Source organism: Lithobates pipiens, unplaced genomic scaffold (genome assembly GCF_037356315.1).
Source record: "Lithobates pipiens isolate NorthernLeopardFrog02 unplaced genomic scaffold, aLitPip1_a1.2 Scaffold_13, whole genome shotgun sequence".
Classification (NCBI taxonomy): Eukaryota; Metazoa; Chordata; class Amphibia; order Anura; family Ranidae; genus Lithobates; species Lithobates pipiens.
In genome coordinates, this window is record NW_027507718.1 from 426311933 (window position 1) to 426336491 (window position 24559).

The 24559-nt window shown below is 44.5% G+C and overlaps 1 protein-coding gene across 3 annotated transcripts in view; it reads left to right on the plus strand.

The window, feature by feature from the left end:
- ARAP2 (ArfGAP with RhoGAP domain, ankyrin repeat and PH domain 2) overlaps positions 1–24559 on the plus strand; it is a 609403-nt gene that overhangs the window by 83839 nt on the left and 501005 nt on the right. For all 3 annotated transcript variants that reach the window (XR_013272356.1, XM_077477663.1, XM_077477664.1), the window contains exons 5-8: positions 122–180; positions 3784–4077; positions 8418–8487; positions 13360–13480. Coding sequence is in view for 2 of the 3 variants with exons in the window: in XM_077477663.1 (XP_077333789.1) it covers positions 122–180; positions 3784–4077; positions 8418–8487; positions 13360–13480 (544 nt within the window). In the remaining variant the exon portion in view is untranslated. The remainder of the gene's footprint in view (positions 1–121; positions 181–3783; positions 4078–8417; positions 8488–13359; positions 13481–24559) is intronic.

Here is a 24559-nt window from a genome sequence, read left to right on the forward strand (position 1 = left end):
CTGCAGTATTTGTAGCTGCTGGCTTTTAAAAAAAAAAAAAAAAACGCGGAGTCCCGGTGGACTCCCGCTTTAACATATATATTTGAATTATTTGAATTATTTTTACTTTTTTTATTTTTAGGAAGCTACCGGTGATGCATCTTCTGTTATTTGCAGTGATGGAACTGAAAGTAGTGAAAGGTAAGGAGTACCCCCAAACAAAGTTAGTAGATCACTGTTCAGAAAACATTGGAGGTGTACTATAATGTTATTTCCCACCCAGTCTGAACTGTTTATGTCATGTCCATCAGGAGTCCACAGCTGTCCAAAGGATATGTCAGAAATGTCTTGGCTGATCAAAGGCTGCAGCCAAGCAACTGAAGCCACAGATCAGCATTTTCTGACAGTCATGTGTGCAACTGTCTTGTATTGTTTTGTGTTTTTTCTTTACAGCCTCATTCCCTTTTTTTTTATTTATAGTCATTTGAACTAGGTTGACAATTAGTTTCAGCTGGAAGATCAGACAGTAGAAATAAAGTTAAATGGCAAAATGAAAAACGGGAGTGATATAGTTTGTCACATCCATTTGCTGATCTCCCTTAGCTGGAAAGAACCAAGAAGCTACTTATATAACATCACGTCCACTTTCAGGTGTCAGGGAAGAGGCTTATGGAGCACAGTCTGAGCTCCATTAGCTTCAAAAGAGGGTAATCATGAGACAACAGAGGTCGTTAAAATGAAGTTATACTCAAATCCTGATCATTAAAATATGGGGCAGACTGTGGTCAGGGGAGTAGAAAATGCCTCAGCATCAGTGGGTGTAAAAAAATAACATAGTGCCTGTGGTCAGGAGAAGGAATAATAGTGCCCAATTATTGGTTTCAGTGGGAGGCATAGTGCCCCATCATTGGTGTCAGTGGGAGAAATAGTGCCCTATCATTGGTGTCATTTGGGGGAATAATGCCCCATCATTGGGGTCAGTGGGAAGGATTGTACCTCACCATTGGTATCAAAGGGGGGAATAGTGCCCCATTATTGGTGTCAGTGGGAAAGATAGTACCTCACCATCGGTGTCAGAGGGGGGGGGGGGGGATAGTGCCCTATAATATATGTCAGTAGAATAGTGTTCCATGGTTTATATCCGTGGGAGAAATTATGATTCACTTTTTGATGTCAATGGAAAAATGAATGCCCCATCACTGGTGTCAGTGGATGGACTAGTGCTCCATCATTGGTGTCAATGGGAGGAATTATGACTGTCAGTGTCACTGAAAGAAATAGTGCCTCATATTGGAGTGAGTAGAAGGAACAGTGCATTGCATCAGTGGAAAGAATAGTGCCCCAGGGGTCGGATAAAGATAAGCAAAGTTCTGCAATTTGGAGACCACAGAACCAGGGCCGATACAATGGGGGGGGGGGGGGGCACCTGTCCCATGTGCAGGGTTGATGGGGACAGATTGGAAACTTCAGCTTCTCCTGTATCTCAGTCACAGCACCAACGCTGTCAGCTTCTGCTGTCCCCTTCCACCAGCCCGCACAACACCTGTAAGGCTTTCATTTGTTAAGACCTGCCTTGGTTTAGTCTCGGCATCTTCTGTCTGCTTCTGTTCCCACCCGTCAGCTCGTCCACCACCTGCATGGCTTTAGTATTCTTAGCCCTGCCCGAGTGAAGCCCCGACAATTTATGCATCTTCTTTCGGCTTCTGTCAATGCCCACCGGTCCACTCACCTCCTATCAGACCTGTAGGAAGGGTAAGTGTGTCCCTGCCCACCGACCTGCTCACCTCTTATCAGACCTGTAGAAAGGGGAAGTGTGTCCCCACCCACCAGTCTGCCCACCTCCTATTAGATGGACCTGTAGAACAAGAAAGTGTTACAGGCAGAGGCGGATCTCTAATTAGGCAAATCAGGTGGTTGCCTTAGGCCTTGCACTCCCAGGGGCCTCACAGCCGCCTAATTTGCTTGACGTGTGTGTGGGAGTAGGAGGGAACGTCCCCCAGTTGGTGACCCCACCCCTGTCATCTTCATTCCCCCCTACACTCGTCTGCCAGTTTCCTACCACCTATCCCTGTCATGTTCATCCCCGCTGGCACCCGCCTTCCAGCTTCCTATCACCCCTCCACACACACACCCTGGTGATGATATGTAATGATATGTATGCCATCCGGAAAATGATCTCATCTACAGACCCCCTGTCATCACCATTATCCTCCTAAACATCTCTCTGGGCCTAGCATTCCACCACCCCACCCCTGTCATCATCATCCCCCCTGTACATGTCTGCCAGCTTCCCACCACCCTGCCCCTGTCATGTTCATCCACCCTGTACCCATCTGCCAGCTTCCTAGCACCCCGCCCCCTATCATCTTCACCCCCCCTGCACCTGTCTGCCAGCTTCCTAGCACCCTACCCCTTGTCATCTTTACCCCCCTGCACCCGTCTGTCAGCTTACTAGCACCTCACCCCCTGTCATCTTCATCCCCCCTGCAACCGTCTGCCAGCTTCCTACCACCCTCCCCCCTGTTATCTTCATACCCTCTGTAAAATGCATTAAGGTGAAAAACCTCAAGGTATTACAACCCCTTTAATATATGCAATTATTTATTCAGTTCATTTTTTTTTTTCACTTGAATTATTTTTCCTATTATGGGAATGAGTGGGGCCTCATGTCTAAGATTTGCCTAACACCTCACAAAGCCTAGAGCCGCCTCTGGTTACAGGAGGTGGGCGTGCCAGTGCACGCTGACAGTAGCCAAGAGAGGATGCAAAACATTTTGGGACTACACTTGGGCAAAGATGAGAATATTAAAACCATGCAGGTGGTGGGCAGCTGGTAGGCGGGAACAAAAGCAGACAGAGGTTGCCGGGACTAAACTCAAGAACACTAAGCATTACAGGTACAATGCAAATATGTTCTGCTCTTTTCAGCTGTGCAAAGTGGATGTGATTTCTAAACAGGGGAGTACTCAGTGTTTCTTTTAAATGGTTATAAAAGTTACTTTACACTGTTCGATTAATTAGAACTATGTTGGAGACACCGTGCTGTATGCATTTTCCTTTAGCTGATTATTATGCTAGGTTCATATCAATGTTTTCTGTGGCTAGCATTTGCATGAGTACAGCAGCCCATTTATTTTAATTGGCTGCTGTACCTGCAGGAAAAAGGTCCCTGCACCTTTTTGAAAATGCAGCCACAGAGACATGATTTCCCACGGCCTTTATTTTACATCCCCCCCCCCCCCCCCCCCGCCCGTTTAAACTACAGAGGCTGTAGCTGGGGATGTACAGATATCACAGCTGCAATAATTTGATTTGCAGCTGTAGCAGGAATTATACCCCCTGCCACATTCAGGATGCCCTTATGTCTGCTAAAGGCAAACCACTCAAGTGGATATGGGCCACACTGCAACCTTCCTTCAACTTTATGCAATGTAGTGCATCTTGGGAGGTTTAAAATAGGCAGTAAGGAGGTGACATGTCCTCTATACACCTATACCTATATATACCTACTGTGGGCAGGAGAAAGAGGACGCCTGCTGACAACACACCTCAGTCTCAGTGTGGTGCCGCTGGGGAGTAAGGGCAGACTGCCTTCTTCCTGTTTCCCTTGGCAAGCTACATATCACATGATAGACAGGGGAAGACAGAGAAGTGTCCTTCATTTCTGCAGTGACCAAGATATGAACTTTAAATACGGGGGGGGGGGGCACAGTTTTCCATCTTTTCCATGGTTGACCTTGTCCCACTGCACCAAACTATATAATAAATATTTTTCTAACTTTTTTTTTATTATCTATTTAATAGTCTACTACAAAGCGCTCAGTGTACGACTCCACCGAATGCTATGTCTTCAGCAGTGAACAGTGGCTCAGAGGAATCAATATATTCTACCTTGGAAGACTGCGCACGTGAGATGAGCTTAAAGCCTGCTGATGACCTCAGAAGTCAATCAGATAGTCAATCCCAAAGTGATACTATCAGTAGCCATTCATCAGAATCTGGATGTCAAGAAGAATTCTCAATTACTCCATATGCAAGCTTCTATGGACCATGTGCGATAAGTAAAGCTGGATGGTTAGATAAACTTTCACCTCACAGGTGAGATAGAAGGTTCATATTCAACATTATTGGTGTTTTTGAATTAACTTTATGGTTTTTAGAGCAGTCCGGTGAAAATTATCCATTCTTATTCTATTTTGGGTACAATATGTGGGATAATTAGACACATCAGTGTGATACCAAATATTTTTAATTTTATGTGCTCGTCTAATTGGCCATGTAAGTCCTTCATTTTAGTATAGCACCATGTTTTGTACATTTTTGGCACATTTTGATACTGCTTAGAGCACAAATAATAAATACATAAACAGTAAAACAGAATTATACATACAGGAAGGAGGAAGACATATTTAAGTTTATTTAGCCTGGTCTTGCCTTGAAAATGATAGATTGCATCCTATTGAAATGAATGTGAAATATATATACCATATTTATCAGCATATAACACGCGCCGGCATATAACATGCACCCCAAGTTTAGGAGGGAATTTTAAGGAAAAAAACTTTTAGGAGGGAAGTTTAAGGAAAAAAAAACTTACATTTAAATGCCCATCAATGCAGCCTTATCAGTGTCCATCTGCAGCCTTGTCCATCATTTGCAGCCTTGTCAGTGTCATATGCAGCTTTGTCATGCAGCTTTGTCATGCAGCCTTGTCCATCGTTGTACCCTTGTCAGTGTCAATTGCAGCCTTGTCCATCATTTGCAGCCTTGTCAGTTTTATTTGCAGCGTTTTTACAAAAAACGGCGCCGCCAAGATACAGAGCCGGATGTCCTGTATATCTCGGCGGCGCTCGGTAATTCTCGGCGGCTTTCGGACGCGCTCGGCGCCTTTCTGACGCTTTCGACCGTTCTCACAAGCTTTCGCCCGAAGGTGGCAGACAGCTGCCAAGAACAGACGAAGGTGGCCGAAAGCTACTGAGAACGGTCAAAAGCCGCCGAGAATGGCCAAAGGTGGGTGAAAGCCGCCGAGAAGGCCGAAGGTGGCTGAAAACCGTCCAGAGGCTCAAAACGGCAGAGGATCGGCGTATAACACCCACCCACATTTTCCCCTGATTTTAAGGGGAAAAAAATGCGTGTTATACGTGATAAATACGGTATATATATATATATATATATATATATATATATATATATATATATATATATATACAGTATCTCACAAAAGTGAGTACACCTCACATTTTTTAAAATATTTTATTATATATTTTCATGTGACAACACAGAAGAAATGACACTTTGCTACAATGTTAAGTAGTAAGTGTCCAGCTTGTATAATAGTGTAAATTTACTGTCCCCTCAAAATAACACACAGCCATGCATTTCTAAACCGCTAGCAACAAAAGTGAGTATACCCCCAAGTGAAAATGTCCAAATTTGGCCCAAAGTGTCAATATTTTGTGTGGCCACCATTATTTTCCAGCACTGCCTTAACCCACTTGGGGCGTGGGGTTCACCAGAGCTTCACAGGTTGCCACTGGAGTTCCCTTCCACTCCTCCATGACGACATCATGAAGCTGGTGGATGTTAGAGACCTTGCACTCCTCTACCTTCCATTTGAGGATGCCCCACAGATTCTCAATAGAGTTTAGGTCTGGAGACATGCTTGGCCAGTCCATCACCTTTACCCTCAGCTTCTTTAGCAAGGCAGTGGACATCTTGGAGGTATGCTTGTAATTGTTATTATGTTGGAATACTGCCATGCAGCCCAGTCTCTGAAGGGAGGGGATCATGCTCTGCTTCAGTATGTCACAGTATATGTTGGCATTCATGGTTCCCTCAATGCACTGTAGCTCCCCAGTGCCGGAAGCACTCATGCAGCCCCAGACCATGACACTCCCACCACCATGCTTGACTGTAGGCAAGACACACTTGTACTCCTCACCTGGTTGCCACCACACATGCTTGACACCATCTGAACCAAATAAGTTTATCTTGGTCTCATCAGACCACAGGGCATGGTTCCAGTAATCCATGTCCTTAGTCTGCTTGTCTTCAGCAAACTGTTTGTAGGCTTTCTTGTGCATCATCTTTAGAAGAGGCTTCCTTCTGGGACGACTGCCATGCAGACCAATTTGATGGGGCATCCAGTGTATGGTCTGAGCACTGACAGGCTGACACCCCACACCTTCAATCTCTGCAACAATGCTGGCAGCACTCATACGTTTATTTCCCAAAGACAGCCTCTGGATATGATGCTGAGCACATGCCCTCAACTTCTTTGGTCAACCATGGCGAGTCCTGTTCTGAGTTGAACCTGTCCTGCTAAACCGCAGAAAGTCTAATAGTGTGTATGGGGTCTTACACTTTAACAAATGGAGGGGGAGAAAAAGAACACCAGCTAACAGAATGCACTTTGCACTGTGTTCTTATGGAGCTAGTGCTACACTGGAGATTTTTATTCTTCTCATTTGTACTAATAAAATCACTAATGATTAATCACTAGAAGTGACAATTGATTGTGAAAAGGATGAAACAAATGGCTCCCTGTAGGGTAAAGCTGGGCATAGGCAGATGAAAATGTGGCCAGTTCAATGGGAACCAGCCATATTTGTTTTTTCAATAAATTACTGCTGGTGGTTATACCAGCAAGCAGGGATCATTGTATCCTGATACAGATGCACTACTGATAGATGGGAAACCTCCCGCTGTCAGAATACAAGAGCTCTGTTGACTGTTCTGATGGTGGAATCCATGGTTCAAGGAAATAAAATTGCATAATGTATGGCCTGCCTAAGCTACACTAATAGCATGAAGTAGAATGTGGTAGTCTGAGGTGGCTCTAGACCAGGGGTCATAAACTGGCGGCCCTCCAGCTGTTGCGAAACTACAAGTCCCATGAGGCATTGCAAAGTTGACAGGTACAAGCATGACTCCCGCAGGCAGAGGCATGATGGGACTTGTAGTTTCGCAACAGCTGGAGGGCCACCAGTTTGAGACCCCTGCTCTAGACCAGAGGCGTAACTAGCATGTTCAGGGCCCGGGTGCAAGAAACCATGAAGGGCCCCCACCAGGGACATTGCTGTGTCATTACATATCTGAGTACGGGTCCCCCACTTACATCAGGGACCCCAGAGAACTTTCTTACTTACATTAGGGTCCCCAGAGAGCCCCCCCTTACATTAGGGTCCCCAGAGAGCCTCCCCTTACATCAGGGTCCCCAGAGATCTCCCCTTACATCAGGATCCCCAGAGAGCCTCCCCTACATCAGGGTCCCCAGAGAGCCCCCTCCTTACATCAGGGTCCCCAGAGAGCCCCCTCCTTACATCAGGGTCCCCAGAGAGCCCCCTCCTTACATCAGGGTCCCCAGAGAGCCCCCTCCTTACATCAGGGTCCCCAGAGAGCCCCTCCTTACATCAGGGTCCTCAGAGAGCCCCCCCTTGCATCAAGATCCCCAGAGAGCCCCCTCCTTACATAAGGGTCCCCAGAGAGCCCCATCCTTACATTAGTATCCCCAGAGAGCAACCCCTCTTACATTAGTCTCCCCAGAGGGCCCCTTCCTTACATTAGTGTCCCCAGAGGGCCCCCCTTTACATCAGGGTACCCAGACAGCTGACACCCCCCCCCCCTTCCATAGGTTTCCCTGTACCTGGCTGGTGGAGGTGGGAGGCGGCGATCGGCAACTCTATGGTGTCCACAGGCAGGGGGATCTCCCTGGAGCTTGTAGTTCTTCTCCCGAGTGTATACAGTGGAGAAGAGAGGGGCCTCTGACCAGGGCATGTATCAGAAACTGTGTACAAGCAGAGCGACTCACTGAAAGTGAAACTGATACCTGCCTGGGTCAGAGGCCCCTCCCTTTTCCTCTCCACTGTATACACTGACACTCGAGAAGAGAGAACTACAAGCCCCAGGCACATCCCGCCGCTCACAAGCACCATAGAGCTGCCGATCGCCGCTTTCCACCTCCCCCCAGTGCTTTCTAAAGTGCCAGCCAGAGGTGCAGGGGAGATGCCAGGTCTTGGGCCCCCCCACAGCGGCAGAACGGCAGGGCCCAGTCGCAAGTGCGACTGCAGCGACCCCTATAGTTCCGCCGCTGCTCTAGACTTTGTGAGGCCTTAAGCATAACTTAGACATCTGGCCCCACTCATGCCCCTAATGGAAAAAATAATTCAAGCAATAAAAATGTAATAAAATAAATAAAAATGAACTGCATGATTTGCATAAATTGCATACAGGGGCCAGAGGGATTTCAAACTTTACAGACTTTAATATGGTTCTATGGCCCTAGATTAATCTGATTGTAATAATTCACTGTTGCTGAGCAGATTGACTATTTTTTTTTCTTCTTCTTTAGTTTAATGGGTTGAAAGTAGCAGGAAGCCTAAACATTTAGCTTCATGACTAAACATCGTAATATACTATCCTTGTTCTTTTTATTGCAGCACGTGCATGTTTCAGAAGAGATGGGTAAAGTTTGATGGACATCATATTTCCTACTATCACAATGATCGGGTAAAGTATTAATGTGTTTTATATGATCTGTAATTTTATAGGATCTGTAGTGTGTGTGTATGTATATATGTATATATATATATATATATATATATATATATATATATATATATATATATATATATATATATATATATATATACTGTATATATAGCATTGGTGTGGCATTTAAACAATGCTCAATTGATACAAAGGGGCCCAAGTGTGCCAATAAAATATCCCCCACACCATTACACCATACCAACAGCCTGAACCGTTGATACAAGACAGGATGGATCCATGCTTTAATGTTGTTTTACGCCTAATTCTACTCCTACCATCTGAATGTCGCAGCTGAAATGGACACTCATCAGATCAGGCAACGGTTTTCTAATCTTCTATTGTCCAATTTTGGTGAGCCTGGGCGAATTGTAGCCTCAGTTTCCTTTTCTTAACTGACAAAAGGGGTACCAGGTGTGGTCTTCTGCTGCTGTACCCCATCTGCTTTGAGGTACGATGCGTTGTGTATTCAGAGATGGTATTTGTCATACCTGGGTTTTAATGAATTACTGTACTGTCTTCTATAATCTCGAACCAGTCTGCCTATTCTCCTCTGACCTCTAACATCAGCAAGGCATTTTCCTCCAGACAACTGCTCACTGGATATTTTCTCTTTTTTGGACCATTCTTTGTAAACCCTAGATGTGTTTGTGCGTGAAAATCTTAGTAGACTGGCAGTTTTTGAATTACTCAGACCAGCCCGTCTGGCACCAACAACCATGCCACCTTCAAAGCCATTTAATCCTCTTTCGTCCAGATGCCTAAATGCATTGAGTTGCTGCCATCTGATTCATTGATTAGCAATATGTGTTACCAAGCAATTGAACAGGTATACCTAATAAAGTGGCCGGTGAGTGTGTGTGTATGTATATGTGTATGTGTATATATATATATATATATATATATATATATATATATATATATATATATATATATATATATATATATATATATATATATTGAAACCAAAAGAACACGGGGACATGACTTTAAACTTATCTTAGAAAGTATTATTTTACCAAAAGGGTAGATGGTGCCTGGAATAAACATCCAGCAGAAGTAGTGAGCCAGTCAACAGTAAATGGGACACACATAGATCTATACTTAGACAAAAAAGTTAACGGACAAAAAAAAAAAACAACCCCCCACCCAAAAAAAATACAAAACATAAAAAAAGAAAAAGAAAAAAAGACCAGACTCAAACTACTATGCCTTTTTCTGCCATCACATTTCTATGTATCTAAAACATAGCCAATAAAAAAAAAAAAAATAATAAAAAATAGTTCTTCATAAATTCAGGTCACAATGTATTCTACTACGGGTCTTTGGTAAAAAAAAAATCCCAATGAGTGTATATTAATTGTTTTGCGTGTAAGTTATAGTGTCTACAAACGTGCACGCTCAAAGCCCGGAAGCAGGCAGCGACGTACGGGTAGGTTGCTGTGCCTGTAGGAGCCACCCAGTTGCAGTATATGTACTGCAGAGGTTCTGGAAGTGGTTAAAGTTCTCTCATTTTTGGATCAGTGGAAAAATAACATCTTTGTTGATGAGATGCCAAGTGGAATAGTCTAAATTGGTGGTAATCAACAGTTGGAACCTAATATTCTGGTTTACTATTTGCAACACAACCCTATTATTTATTCCTTTTGACAATCTAGCAGGCACATACATTTTTATGGATCACCGTTCGGTTTCCTGACCCTCAGGATGTACATCTTGATTCCATCATATGCACTGAACCAGTGTAAGTTATTTCTACATTTCACACAGACATTTGTAACCTTTATATAACCATACTGAGAACTGATTGACATATTTGTACTGCAGTTCTGAATCCTCCAGACTTCTAGAAGTTTATAGCTCATACATTATAGCTGCCTGTTTTAGATGAGTGAGGATCTTTGCTCCACATAACATATTTCACTTTGGAGTCTAAAAGTAACGGCTTTCTACTTAAAAGCATCTTAGAAAAATTAAAAATTGAGCCGCAATCTGATTACTCCCATTAATTGTGCTGATGGTTTGGTCATTTAGTTTAATGGAGGACACAATCAGGTATTGGAAGGCATCTTGATTACAAATTAGATAAAGTGAGCAGCAAATGTAGAGTGAAGGATAGATTGGATACATAGAGGACAGTAATGGAAAGTGGTGTTTGGCAGATAAATACACCAGAAAAGGAAAGGAAAAGTATACAGGAACGCAGATTGGCTACAATTAATCAATGGGGTGGAGACAACATTACTGCATTACTGGGACATTATTGAAAGGTAAAATTGAGTAAAGGGTCATTTTAAAGGACTTTGTAAAATCAGCCGTTCAGTTGTATATGTCAAGATAGTCCATGGATCTTATGTCAAATATCATAATGAGGCCAGTGCTGAATATACTGAGCAGTAAATTAATCTATTGAAACAAGTGCTTTAAGTCAGGCCAGCGTTGGCTGAGGCCTTTATAGTTACATCTGTGGGTATCAACCAGAAGTCAAAATGTTTTGGGAAATAATCAGTTTTCTGAATTATAGTTTGCAGTTCATTGCTATTATTTCACCCAGGATAAAGTGGGTGATAGAACTGTTTTTAAACTCTCTCTACTGCATATCTATATAGGCTTCCATTATACCGGCATGCGTGTTCATGCAAAGTTTGGCTGATACGTACACACGAGCAGAATGTCCAACAGAAAAAGTCAGATGGAAGCTTTTCATCGTATATTCCGATTGTGTGTATGCCCCATCTGACTTTTTACATCAAAAATTCTGACGGACCTAGAAATAGAACATGTTCTAAATATTTCCAACGGAACCAATTCCTATTGGGAAAACCGCTCATCTGTATGCTGTTCCGACGGACCAAAAATTACACATACTCTGAAGAAAGTACGAGACGGAAGCTATTGGCTACTGGCTATTGAACTTCCTTTTTCTAGTCCCATCGTATGTGTTGTACGGCACCGCATTCTTGACGGTCGGACTTTGGTGTGATCGTGTGTATGCAAGACAGTTTCAGCGGAATTCCGTCAGAACTCCATCGAAAAAACCTTCAGAGTTTATTCAGATGGGGAAAACTTGTCGTGTGTACTGGGCATAAAAGTCAGATCATCACCTTCCATGTCCATGAACAGCATTAACCTGACTTAAAATGTCCAAACATGCCCATTACTGCTTCTTGTCATTATTATTGGTGTTTGCGCTGCAGCATTGGTGGGCATATGTGGTTCTTGCAAGTAATTAAGGAGTAAACAAGCACAAACAGCTAGTTTTGGCAAATGGTAAAGAGAGCTCAAGTCAATCTTCCATTTGGGAAGTTTTGAAGATCCTTTTGAGAGAATACACACATTGGATGTTGTGTTACAGCAGAAGATCCACCAGCTGAACTTATGGATAATGAGAAATGTTAGCTGCCACTGGTGACATACTTGTTTAGGACCCAATCACACTCGCATGCAATTAGCAGAATGTATGATAACACGTGTAGGAATAGGACTCATAGTTTCCCTTTTAAAACACACTAAACTGAACTGAAGATGTAAACTGTCCACATAGAAAAGACTGAGATTGTTTTGATTCAAATGCTTCATGCATTGGCATTCCTCCTTAGACCCAATGGGGTTGATTTACTAAAACTGGAAAGGGCAAACTCTGGTTCAGCTCTGCATAGAAACCAATTAGCTTCCCCTCCCCCTTTTTTTTCTATCAAAACTTAATTAATCAAGCTGAAGTTAGAAGCTGATTGGCTACCATCACAGCTGCACCAGATTTTTCACTCTCCAGTTTTAGTAAATCAACCCCCGTCTGTCCAGACAGTATGATTACCTGCTGCCTTGGCACTCTCCAGCAGCAGCCTGCCTCTTTAATAAGAAAGAGAAGTTGAATCCAATGCAATTTTACTTTTCGCTAATTGCAGTACAGATGTGTTTCTAGTCTTTTCAAATTTAAGAAGACAATTTGGTTGATTTACTGAAACTAGAGAGTGCAAAATGGGGTACAGCTGTGTATTGTAGCCAATTGGCTTCTAACTTCAGCATGTTCAATCAAGGTTTGGTAAAAAACCTGGAAGCTGAGCTGTACCAGATTTTGCACTTTCTAATTTTAGAAAAACAATCACAATGACTTTCATAAGCCCTGTCTCTGGAATGTACTAACACTGACGGATGGTGCATGGGATTTACAGGGAGGGTCTAACTAGGAATGAACTAACTAGTGCTAAATAGGAATGGAAGAGAGAGAGAGAGACCAAATTACGTAGTAAACAGGTTGTAGTGGCCCTAAACTGCCACTAGATGTCAGCATACTGAGCAATAATACCTGTTGCAGTTAAATACAACAGAGGGAAAATAAATAAATATAGATATATATATATATATATATATATATATATATATATATATATATATATATATATATAATTTAAAAGTGGGTCAGTACAGGGATTTTTACTTGAAATATATTTTTATGCAGTAAGATTCATGATTTACTGCTGAATGGGTGAATAGGCTGTTAATGTGCAGATTTTGGGGTTATCTTGATCTTGATTTGATTACCTAGTAGCTCACTGTCCTGGAACATGCAGCCAGTGAAGTTCTATGAAGTTGTTCTGGGACTGGTATTGAAGTCAGGTTCAAGGCGATGGTCCCTAGACCCTTTATACTGTGTCTATTTCTCTCCTGACAGGTTTACTTTATATGCCTATTGTAGAATTTATGGTGCAACATTTCATACCTATTTGTTGCAAATGACTGCATTGTTTTAAACAAACCACTCCCTTACCAGTTCATTCTGCTGTAAATAAATAAATGTAAATGGTCATAATTGATTATGTTTTATTGTTCTAGGATGTGTTCTCAAAAGGGAAAATTTTACTGTCTGCAGTAATAAAAATTCAGAAATTGGGTGACAACAAATTTGAAATTGTGACATCACAAAGAACGTTTGTTTTCCGGGCAGAAAAGGAAGGTATGAGGAAATGTTTTTATATTATACATGATTACTTTGCATCCCATAATTTCACACCAAGTACGTCTTTTGATATTCTTGTCATTATTTAATCAAAGCCCCTAAAGCTTTTTCTCTGTATATATGCACAAAAATATCCCAGACTAACTGTATCGAGACCAGGTCTGGGCCAGCATGATTGGAGTTATGTTAGTTTCAAACTGAGATAAGCAACTGATATGGTATGGAAACAAATGTATTCTCCCTCCTCCGAAAGATACCAGCCCATCAGCCTATAGCACTCAGTATAAAGGCTGTTATTCCCACAGTTCCAAAACAGTTTGGGAATCTTGGGGTCTTGGTGCTGCTTGATTTCAGCACATACCAGCAATTCTTTTTTTTTACAAGACTCCCAGCGAAGAATGAGGTGGGTAAGCAGTAAAAAAAGGTTAACTGTTAAAGTGGAAGAGCTGGTAGGGAAAGGAAAGTGTTCTTTTTAGGGTTTAGGTTAGTTGTACAAGTGTTAAATGATTAAAGTACAATGGAAGGCAGATAGACTGTACACTTTGCAAGTGCTGCTGCACCCTGCAAGTGCAGTTGCCCCAGAGCTTGGTAAGGGGGGGGGGGGGGGTTTCTGCAGTTTTTTTTTTTCATTTTCCTTGCATGCGATTTGGTATTTTTTTAAATGTGAAGTTTCACCTCATTTACAAAGCTCTAGAGCAATTACATCTGCAGAGTGCAACAGTATTTGCAAAGTGCAGAGTCTATTTGCCTTTAGTAATTCAACCCCAATGCGATGCATAAGCTTTATAAAGTAAACAAAAAAACTTCCTTTATCTCCCCTGACTAATCTAAATCCTTGATTTGTGCCTCACATGTTCTCCTTCCCAGGCACTGCAGCTCATAATGGGAGGGTTTCAGTAAAAGAGACAGTGCTGTCAATCCAAGAAGCAGTGGATGGGAGTAGGTGTGGCCAGGAGAAGCTACAGGCTTGTTAATCAGCAATGATAATCCGGATAGCCACCCCTGCAACCCACTATAGTGCAAGCAGGTGCAGGTTACATGAGAAGGGCAACAGGAGCAGTGCTGCATTGTTGCCACCCCATAACAGGAAGATGCATGAGGTATAGATACAGTATATTTTATATATTACTGTGCAAAGGTTTTAGGCAGGTGTGAAAAAAATGCTTTAAATTAAGAATGCTTTCAGAAATAGACATGTTAATAGTTTATTTTTTATAAATTAACAAAATAGTAAGTAAATGAACAGAAGAAAAATCCAAATCAAATCAATATTTGTATCATTAATCCTTCCAGATACACTTGCGCACAGTTTTTGAAGGAACTTGGCAGGTAGGTTGTTCCAAACATCTTGGGGAACTAACCACAGATATTCTGTGGATGTAGATTGCCTCAAATTGTTCTGTCTCTTCATGCAGCCATTTTGCTGCACCCCGGTTCCTATGTTTTCATGTATAGGATGTGGAAACAAGTGACTCTACTATGCAAGAAAACATAGGAACTGGGATACAGAAAATGGCAGCAGGTCCTCTGGACTGATGAGCCAAAATGTGAAATATTTGACTGTAGGAGGGGACAGTTTGTTCGCCGAAGGGCTGGAAAGCGGAACAATAATGCATTTCTGCAGGGAACAGTGAAGCATAGTGGAGGTTCCTTGCAGGTTGGAGAATGCATTTCTGAAAATGGAGTTGGAGATTTTTTCAGGATCAATGGTGTCCTCAATGCTGGGAAATACAGGCAGATACTTATCCATCAGGGAGGTGTGTGATTGGCCCCAAATGTATTCTGCAGCAGAACAATGACCCCAAACATGCAGCCAATTACATTAAAGAGGAGGGCCACCTTAAAAAAAATAATTAAAAGTCAGCAGCTACAAATATTGCAGCTGCTGACTTTTAATAAATGGACACTTACCTGTCCAGGGTGCCCGCAATGTTGGCAGCAGATGACGAGCAATCGCTCGTCTCTCAGCTGCCCCTGCTGCCATCTTCTGTGAGGGAATCAGGAAGTGAATCGTTGCGGCTTGACTGCCCTACTGCGCATGCGCACTGTGGGTCTTCACTGGTCCCCGTTGTGTTCTGGGAACTGTGTGTTTCCCAGAGCACAGCGTGGGGGGGGGGGGGGGGGGGACAGGATTGGGCATCTGTAGCTATTCCCAGAATTGGGTGAAGATACCTGTACAGTATCTGCACCCCCCCCCCCCCCCCCGAAAGGTGCCAATTGTGGCACCAGGGAGGGAGGAACCCGATGAGCGGAAGTTCCACTTTAGGTTAGAACTCCGCTTTAAGTGTAAACAGAGCCCTGGAAAAGATGGTTTGGCCCCCACAGAGCCATGATCTCAACATCATTGAGTCTGTCTGGGATTAAATGAAGAGACAGAGGGATAAAAGGAAACTTACATCCACAGATGATCTGTGGTTAGTTCTCAAAGATGTGAGGCTTTTACCTGCAGAATTCCTTCAAAAACTATGTGCAAGTGCACCTAGAATCAGACCCTTTTCACACTGGGGCGTTTTTCAGGCGTTTTTCAGGCGCTTTAGCGTTAAAAAAAAGTGCTTTTAAAGCGCTTGAAAGAAGCCTCATCTGCAATCCCAATGTGAAAGCCTGAGTACTTTCACACTGAGGTGCTGTGCTGGCAGGGCGTCAAAAAAAGTCCTGCAAGGAGCTTCTTTGCAGTGCTTTTGGAGCGGTGAATACACCGCTCCTAAAGCGCCCCTTCCCATTGAAATCAATGGGAAGCACCTGCAAAACACCTGAAAAGCGCCTGAAAAATGCCTGCAAAGTGCTTTTGACAGCAGCGCTTTGTGGGCACTTTTAACCCGTTATTTGGCCACTAGCAGGGGTTAAAAGCACCCCACTAGCGCTCGAAAAAGCTGGTAAAGCGCCGCTAGTATAAGTGGCACTTTACAAGCGTTTTTCGGGTGCTGGCAGTGTGAAAGGGCTCTAACTGATGCTGTTTTCCCACAACAGACTGGAGCTAACATGAAGACTCTGTATATTGTCCATTTCTACACACTACTGCCAAGCTACAGTACATATAAATTAATAAAATGCATTTTTGACATTTCAATAAAATTGAAAAAAAGTGCATTGCGATGTGCTATAATGCACATTTCCCTTCCTGGACCTGCTGCTCACCTAGCCTGTGTTTTACTGTGCAGGCCAGTGTAAATGGGGCCTTATTGTGAAGAGTTCCCTGATCCGGCATGTGCAGGAGGTTTGGGGACATGTCTATGGTTGCAATGACTACAATTACAGGTGCTGCTGAGTCTTTTACAAGAGTGATAGGCAATGCATATGAATAGGGAGAATAGCTGCTATAATTTGCTAACATCTCGCAGAATAATATCATTAAGGCACAAGATTTACAGTATATTTGAGCATCTAGAGATAAAATATAACACGTGCAGCTTGGATAAATTTCACCTTTTAACCACCTCGAATCCATTAGTTACGGTACATTATAAAGTAAATTAAACCTGTTATTTTGCCAATAAAAGGGAAGAAATAAATATATGCCCTTTTTAAAAACAGATAGCAACATGCAAATTGAAGTAATCAATAGCAAGCAGTCAGGAATCCTCTTTCCTGAAGAATAGTGAGGCTCGGTGGTATGATATTGCTGTTTGCACTTATTAAACAAGCTCCTGTGTTGGCTGACTTTGCGCACTAATACTTATCAGGGGTGACTCATTTTGCTGTGTGATGACGAGTGCAGCTTTGTGTTTCTCACATATTTTACAATATAATGTACGCAGCGACAGTCAGCTTGTGCCTGTATATATTATCACATTCTCTTTTCCAGCATGAAAATACATAAATTGATTTATAAATAAATAGTCTTGGTGGGGAATCAGGAGATAACACCATGTTCTTTGAAAATAGCATTACTCATGCACAACACACTATGGATTCATGAAAGACAAAACCTATTTTCCATCTTTTGTGTTTTCTGTGACTTCAAGAATGAAAAATGATATGCAGGTACATAGCTTATGGGTATATTACACATCATTGCATAGCTAATCGTACAGTATATATTAGAAAACAAAATGCCCGGTTCAAAGTGGACCTTTATAAACTACATGCATCTGCTTTGCTGGCCACTATGAGAATTTTCTTTAGAGGTGACCTCACAGTTTTTTGGATTTTTATGTATGTGTTCTTAAAGAAAGAGGAACTTCATTATGGAAACTGTGCCCACAGAAGGTAAGCAGAAGGTAAAGGACTAGTTACGAGTATTTCCAGTGGTCTCCCTGTGGCATTCCTGACTTACCATGATTTGTAGAAGTGGTCATCGTGGTAAAAGCAAGGTCTTGATACCTTATGTCAGACCTGTCCCTGATGACTAGTGTAACACAGTCCCCTGATGGTCCTGCTTATTTGTCCCAGGTTCTCTTCCTGTTTGGGTCCCCAGGCAGCCGGAAACACACCACTTGGACAGATCCTCTCACAATAACCAGGCACTGGTTGCCTTTTTATGCATTATTGTGGGTTGAAATTGGTTGGGGTGTAGGCAAGCCTTGAGAACAGGGCCGTTATTAAGGCAGGGCAAAGGGGGCAACTGCCCTGGGCTCTATTATTATTGTGGGGCCCAAATCCTCTACCTTATACTTTCTAACTATCTTGGTTTAAATGCCCTCGTCCCTTGAGATTTTAGTCCTGCGCTGTGTCCAAATATCTCAGTGTGAAGTGCTACTACTAATGCTGCCCAGCTCTGCCCTATTGTTGTGTACAGATGACTCACCTGACTCTGTGCTTACATGTAAATTACTGGCATTCATATGTAAATAGTAGGGATGAGCCGAACACCCCCCGATTCGGTTCGCACCAGAACTTTCGAACGGACCCCAAATTCGAACGAACTTTAGAACCCCATTGAAGTCTATGGGACTCGAACGTTCGAAATGAAAAGTGCTAATTTTAACGGCTAATATGCAAGATACTGTCCTAGAAAGGGTTTGGGGACCTGGCTCCTGCCCCAGGGGACATGGGTCAATGCCTAAAATGTTTTTAAAAATGGCCGTTTTGGCGGGAGCACTGATTTTAATGACGATTAAAGTGAAAAAAAAAGTGAAATATTCCTTTAAATATGGTGCCTGGGGGGTGTCTGTAGTATGCCTGTGAAGTGCCACGTGTTTCCCGTGTTTAGAACAGTCCCTGCACAAAATGACATTAAACGGAAATAACACCATTTAAAACTGCTTGCGGTTTTAATGTTATATCTGGTTCCTGCAATATGGTTGAAAATCATTGAGAAAAATGGCATGGGTAGCCCTCCCTGCCCATTACCAGCCTATTTGGGTCTTGTACGCATATTAAGGGGAACCCTGTACCCATATTAAAAAAAGGAAATGCGTGTGGCCCCCAGGCCCTATATACTCAGAACAGCAGTATACAGGCGGTGCAAACAAGACAGGGACTGTGTAGGTTTGTTGTGTTAAGTTGAATCTGTTTGTAATTTTCAACTGGTACATTTTTAAAGTGTAGCTCCAGTCAAAAAAACTATTTTTAAGCTTTTTGGAAAACATAGGGAAGGGTTATCACCCCTGTATAATTTGTTTTGTCGTCCATCTTTTTTCATCTCACTTGCTGTTGTCTCCTTCCGTTTGCAAGTAGGAGATGTTTGTAAATTGGATGTTTGAAAGTAGGGGCCTGCCCTATATGCTCTGCAGAAATGGCGGAACAAGGTGTTGGTTTTGCCACAACATTGTAAGCCCTCAAAGTGACTCTTGGTGGGCGCTGGAGCGCCCTGCTGTGAACGATTATATCAAGAATTGTAATTACATGCCATTGTTGAACAGTGGTAGAAAAATTGACCTTTGGTGGTTGTGGTGCTGGTGCCACAACACTATAAGTCCTCACCGTTACTCTGGGTGGGCACAGGAAGGGGCCCTCCTGTGAAATATTATATCAAGAATTGTAATTACATGTCCCTGTTAAACAGGGGCAGAAAAATTTGGCCTTAGGCACTGCTGCTGGTGCCACCACACTGCAACCTCTTCCATATACTCTAGTTTTATTGCAGGAATTAGCCCTGCTGCAAAGCATTGCATCAAAAATTGTACTTAAACGCCCCTGTTAAACAGGGGCAGAAAAATTGGGCCTTAGGCACTGCTGCTGGTGCCACCACACTGCAACCTCTTCCATATACTCTAGTTTTATTGCAGGAATTAGCCCTGCTGCAAAGCATTGCATCAAAAATTGTACTTAAACGCCCCTGTTAAACAGGGGCAGAAAAATTGGGCCTTAGGCACTGGTGCTGGTGCCACCACGCTGCAACCTCTGCCATATACTCTAGTTTTATTGCAGGAATTAGCCCTGCTGCAAAGCATTGCATCAAAAATTGTAATTAAACGCCCCTGTTAAACAGGGGCAGAAAAATTGGGCCTTAGGCACTGGTGCTGTTGCCACCACACTGCAACCTCTGCCATATACTCTAGTTTTGTTGCAGGAATTAGCCCTGCTGCAAAGCATTGCATCAAAAATTGTAATTAAACGCCCCTGTTAAACAAGGGCAGAAAAATTGGGCCTTAGGCACTGGTGCTGGTGCCACCACACTGCAACCTCTGCCATATACTCTAGTTTTATTGCAGGAATTAGCCCTGCTGCAAAGCATTGCATCAAAAATTGTAATTAAACGCCCCTGTTAAACAGGGGCAGAAAAATTGGGCCTTAGGCACTGGTGCTGGTGCCACCACACTGCAACCTCTCCCATATACTCTTGTTTGATTGCAGGAATTAGCCCTGCTGCAAAGCATTGCATCACAAATTGTACTTAAACGCCCCTGTTAAACAGGGGCAGAAAAATTGGGCTGATGGCATCAACCAGAACCAGAAATGTTCTTCCAACATATCAGCGGAGGAGGAAGAGGATAGACAATCAACATAACAGGACAGTCACTCAGCATCAGCATAGGCAGTCTTGAAGGGATGTGATATTTCAAAAAAAAATATTCTGTTACATTCTGTTCAGGTGCTTGGTAGCTGTGGGTGATCCAAGACTGATTCATCTTGATGAAGGTCAGTCGATCAACTGATTCGGTGGACAGGCGCACCCTGTGATCGGTAACAAAGCCACCAGCAGCACTGAAGGTGCGTTCCGAAAGAACGCTGGATGCAGGACAGGCCAGTAGCTCAATTGCATACTGTGCAAGCTCTGGCCAGTGATCCATCCTCAAGACCCAGTAAGCCAGAGGATTTTCGGTGGGAAAGGTGTCCAAGTCTGACCTTGCCCCTAGTTATTCCTGCACCATGTAAATCAGACGCTGGCGATGGGTGCTGGAACCGATCATACCTTGGGGCTGCGGACTAAAAAATTGTCTGAAAGCATCAGTCAGACGGCCACCTTCTCCACCGCTCCTTCTGACCGATGCCTCAGCAACACGTTGTCCAGGACCAGGAGTTTGTAACCTCCCAGTCTCTGGGAATGCGTTGCACAGACCTTTCTGCAAGGCCTCCCGGAGATGTCTCATCCTCTGCTCCCTCTGCGATGGCAAGATAAGGTCGGCAACCTTACCCTTGTACCGTGGATCAAGGAGAGTGGCCAGCCAGTAATGGTCCCTCTCCTTGATCCGAAGAATACGAGGATCCTTCCGCAGGCTTTGCAGGATCAGGGAGGCCATGCAGCGTAGGTTAGCTGAGGCATTCGGTCCGGAGTCCTCTGGGTCACTAAGGACAACATGATCCGCAGCTACCTCCTCCCAGCCACGTACAAGTCCACGTGTTTCTTGGGACTGTAAATCATCCCTACAAGACTGCTGCTGCTGATGCTGATGCTGAGTGACAGCCTCCACCTCCATGCTGACACAATCATCCTCCTCCTCCTCTTCCTCCTCCTCATCCTCTTCCTGTGTGATGGGTGGCACAGCAGGAACACTGTCTGGATAAAGGGGGCCTTGAGAGGCAAGGAAGTCCTCCTCTTCCTGCCTCTGTTCTGCCTCAAGTGCCCTGTCCATTATTCCACGCAGCGTATGCTCCAAGAGGTGGACAAGAGGTACAGTGTCACTGATGCATGCACTGTCACTGCTCACCATCCTTGTGGCCTCCTCAAACGGTGACAGGACAGTGCATGCATCCCTGATCATGCCCCACTGGCGTGGTGAGAAAAAACCGAGCTCCCCTGACCCTGTCCTGGTGCCGTAGTCGCACAGGTACTCATTGATGGCCCTCTGCTGCGTGTGCAGCTGCTGCAGCATGGCCAATGTTGAGTTCCATCTGGTGGGCAAGTCACATATAAGGCGGTTCTTGGGCAGGTTCAACTCCTTTTGGAGATCAGCCAGCCAAGCACAGGCATTAAATGATCGGCGGAAATGCACACAGACTTTCCTGGCCTGCTTCAGGACATCCTGTAAGCCGGGGTACCTGCCCAAGAACCGCTGCACCACCAGGTTAAGGACGTGAGCTACACAGGGCACATGGGTCAGTTGTCCCTGTCGGAGGGCGGAGAGGAGGTTGGTGCCATTGTCGCAAACCACCATTCCTGGCTTAAGCTGGCGTGGTGTCAACCACCTCTCGGCCTGCCCCTGCAGAGCTGACAAAACATCCGCCCCAGTGTGGCTCCTGTCCCCCAAACAAACCAGCGCAAGCACGGCATGGCATCGTTTTGCCTGCGTACTTGCGTAGCCCCTGGAACGCCTACAGAGCACCGCTGGTTCTGAGGACAGAGCACTGGAAGAGGCCATGGAGGAAGAGGAGGGGGTGGAGGAGAGAGGTGTGTCACAACCAATAGTTGCATTTTGGAGGCGTGGTGGCGGAACAACCTCCAACACTACTGCACCTTGCCCTGCATCCTTCCCAGCTGCCAGAAGAGTGACCCAATGGGCCATGAAAGACAGGTAACGTCCCTGTCCATGCCTGCTGGACCATGAGTCAGCGGTAATATGCACCTTACCGCTGACCGCCGTGTCCAGCGAGGCAAGGACATTGCCTTCCACATGCCGGTAGAGAGCCGGAATCGCCTTCCGTGAGAAAAAGTGGCGTTTCGGGACCTGCCACTGAGGAACCGCACATTGTACAAACTCACGGAAGGGGGCCGAGTCTACCAACTGAAAAGGCAGCAGTTGAAGTGCTAGCAATTTAGCCAAGCTAGCATTCAACCGCTGGGCATGTGGATGGCTGGGAGTGAACTTCTTTCGCCGGTCCAGCAGCTGGGGCAGGGACATTTGCCTGCTATAATCGGACGTTGGTGTACCGCTAGCAGAGTTCCCGGAAGCACTTGGCTGTGACACACCTAATTCTACACCTTCATTCCTCTCAGAGCAGGTTTCAGAGAGGACTGAAGGTCTAGTGGGGTTGGAGATGCCAGCTGATGAGAAGCAAGGAGAGGTCCGCTTTGTTCTTTGGTGTGGGTCTTTGAGGTACGCTTGTCAAAGAGCTGCATGGCAGGTCAATATATGTCTGGTCAAGCATGTGGTGCCCAAGCGGCTGATGTTTTGGCCACGTGAGATACGCTTGAGACATATGTTGCAAATAGCAGCGGTGCGATCTGATGCACTCGTCTCAAAAAAGGCCCACACCAAAGAACTTTTAGAATAACGCGCAGAGGCAGCGCTCTGCACAGGCGGAGCTCTGCGGTGTGATTCAGTCGGTGTGCTTCCCCTAAGCTGGCCCCCGGAGGGCATCCTGCCTCGTTGGACATGTGCCTCCTCCTCCTCCTCTCTCCTTCCAGGCACCCACGTGGAGTCAGTGCCCTCATCATCCCCTCCCTCTTCATCGCTGTAGCAAACCTGGCAGTATGCTGCAGCTTGTGGAACATGACTGCCAGATTGCTGTCCTTCTTGAGCATCCCCTCTCTCTGCGCTCACGCTACTGCCTTCCTCTAGCTGAGTGTCATCATCAGAGCCCACCAAACACTGGGCATCCTCCTGGAGCATGTACCCAACACTGTGCTCAAAGAGTTCAGGAGACTCCTCAGGAGGACGTGGTGGGTCTAGGGAAGGAGTCACTGATGATGACATTGAGAGGAGGGAATACGATGCGTTGGCAGCTGCTTTGCTAGTACCCTGAGACTGGGTGAGAGAGGATGAGGAGGATGAAGAGGGCTTGGTCATCCACTCTACCAAGTCGTTGGCATGTTGCGATTCAACATGTCCAGCTGCCGAAAAGAAGGACAAGCGTGTCCCATGGCCACGTGCTGATGACAATGCACCGCGTCCACGACCAGCACTGTTGTCTCTAGACACAGAGCCTGCTTGCCCTCTTTTATCAGCTCGCGCCTGTCTGCCTCTCCTTGCTGGCCTTCCAGACATGGTAATGGCTTGAAGGGAGTTGGGTAAAAAAGCAGTTGGGTAGTGTATATTGTGCTAGAGGCACACAACACCCACTAACTCCTGCAGATGCCTTTATTATAGAACACCAGAGATAAAGGGGTATATACAGATGTATACTGTGCTGTGCTGGAGGCACACACAACTTCCAATAACTCCTGCAGATGGCAAGTGGGCTCAAATAGAGAAGAGCTATGTAGGTGGATATAGCGGTATGTACTGGGTACAGAGCACGCAGACAGCACGCACTATCTCCTAACACTACTGACTGCAAGCTCTATTATAAAAGATAGATCACTAGCTATATAGGTGAGGTGAATATAGCGGTGTATACTGCGGTCAGGGCACGCAGACAACAACCACTACACAACAGCAAGATCGAAAATCGTCCGAAAATGATTGGTGTGTACTGTGTTGAAGGTACACAGAACACCCACTAACTCCTGCAGATGCCTTTATTATAGAACACCAGAGATAAAGGGGTATATACAGATGTATACTGTGCTGTGCTGGAAGCACACACAACTTCCAATAACTCCTGCAGATGGCAAGTGGGCTCAAATAGAGAACAGCTATGTAGGTGGATATAGCGGTATGTACTGGGTACAGAGCACACAGACAGCACGCACTATCTCCTAACACTACTGACTGCAAGCTCTATTATAAAAGATAGATCACTAGCTATATAGGTGAGGTGAATATAGCGGTGTATACTGCGGTCAGGGCACGCAGACAATAACCACTACACAACAGCAAGATCGAAAATCGGCCGAAAACGATCGGTGTGTACTGTGTTGAAGGTACACAGAAC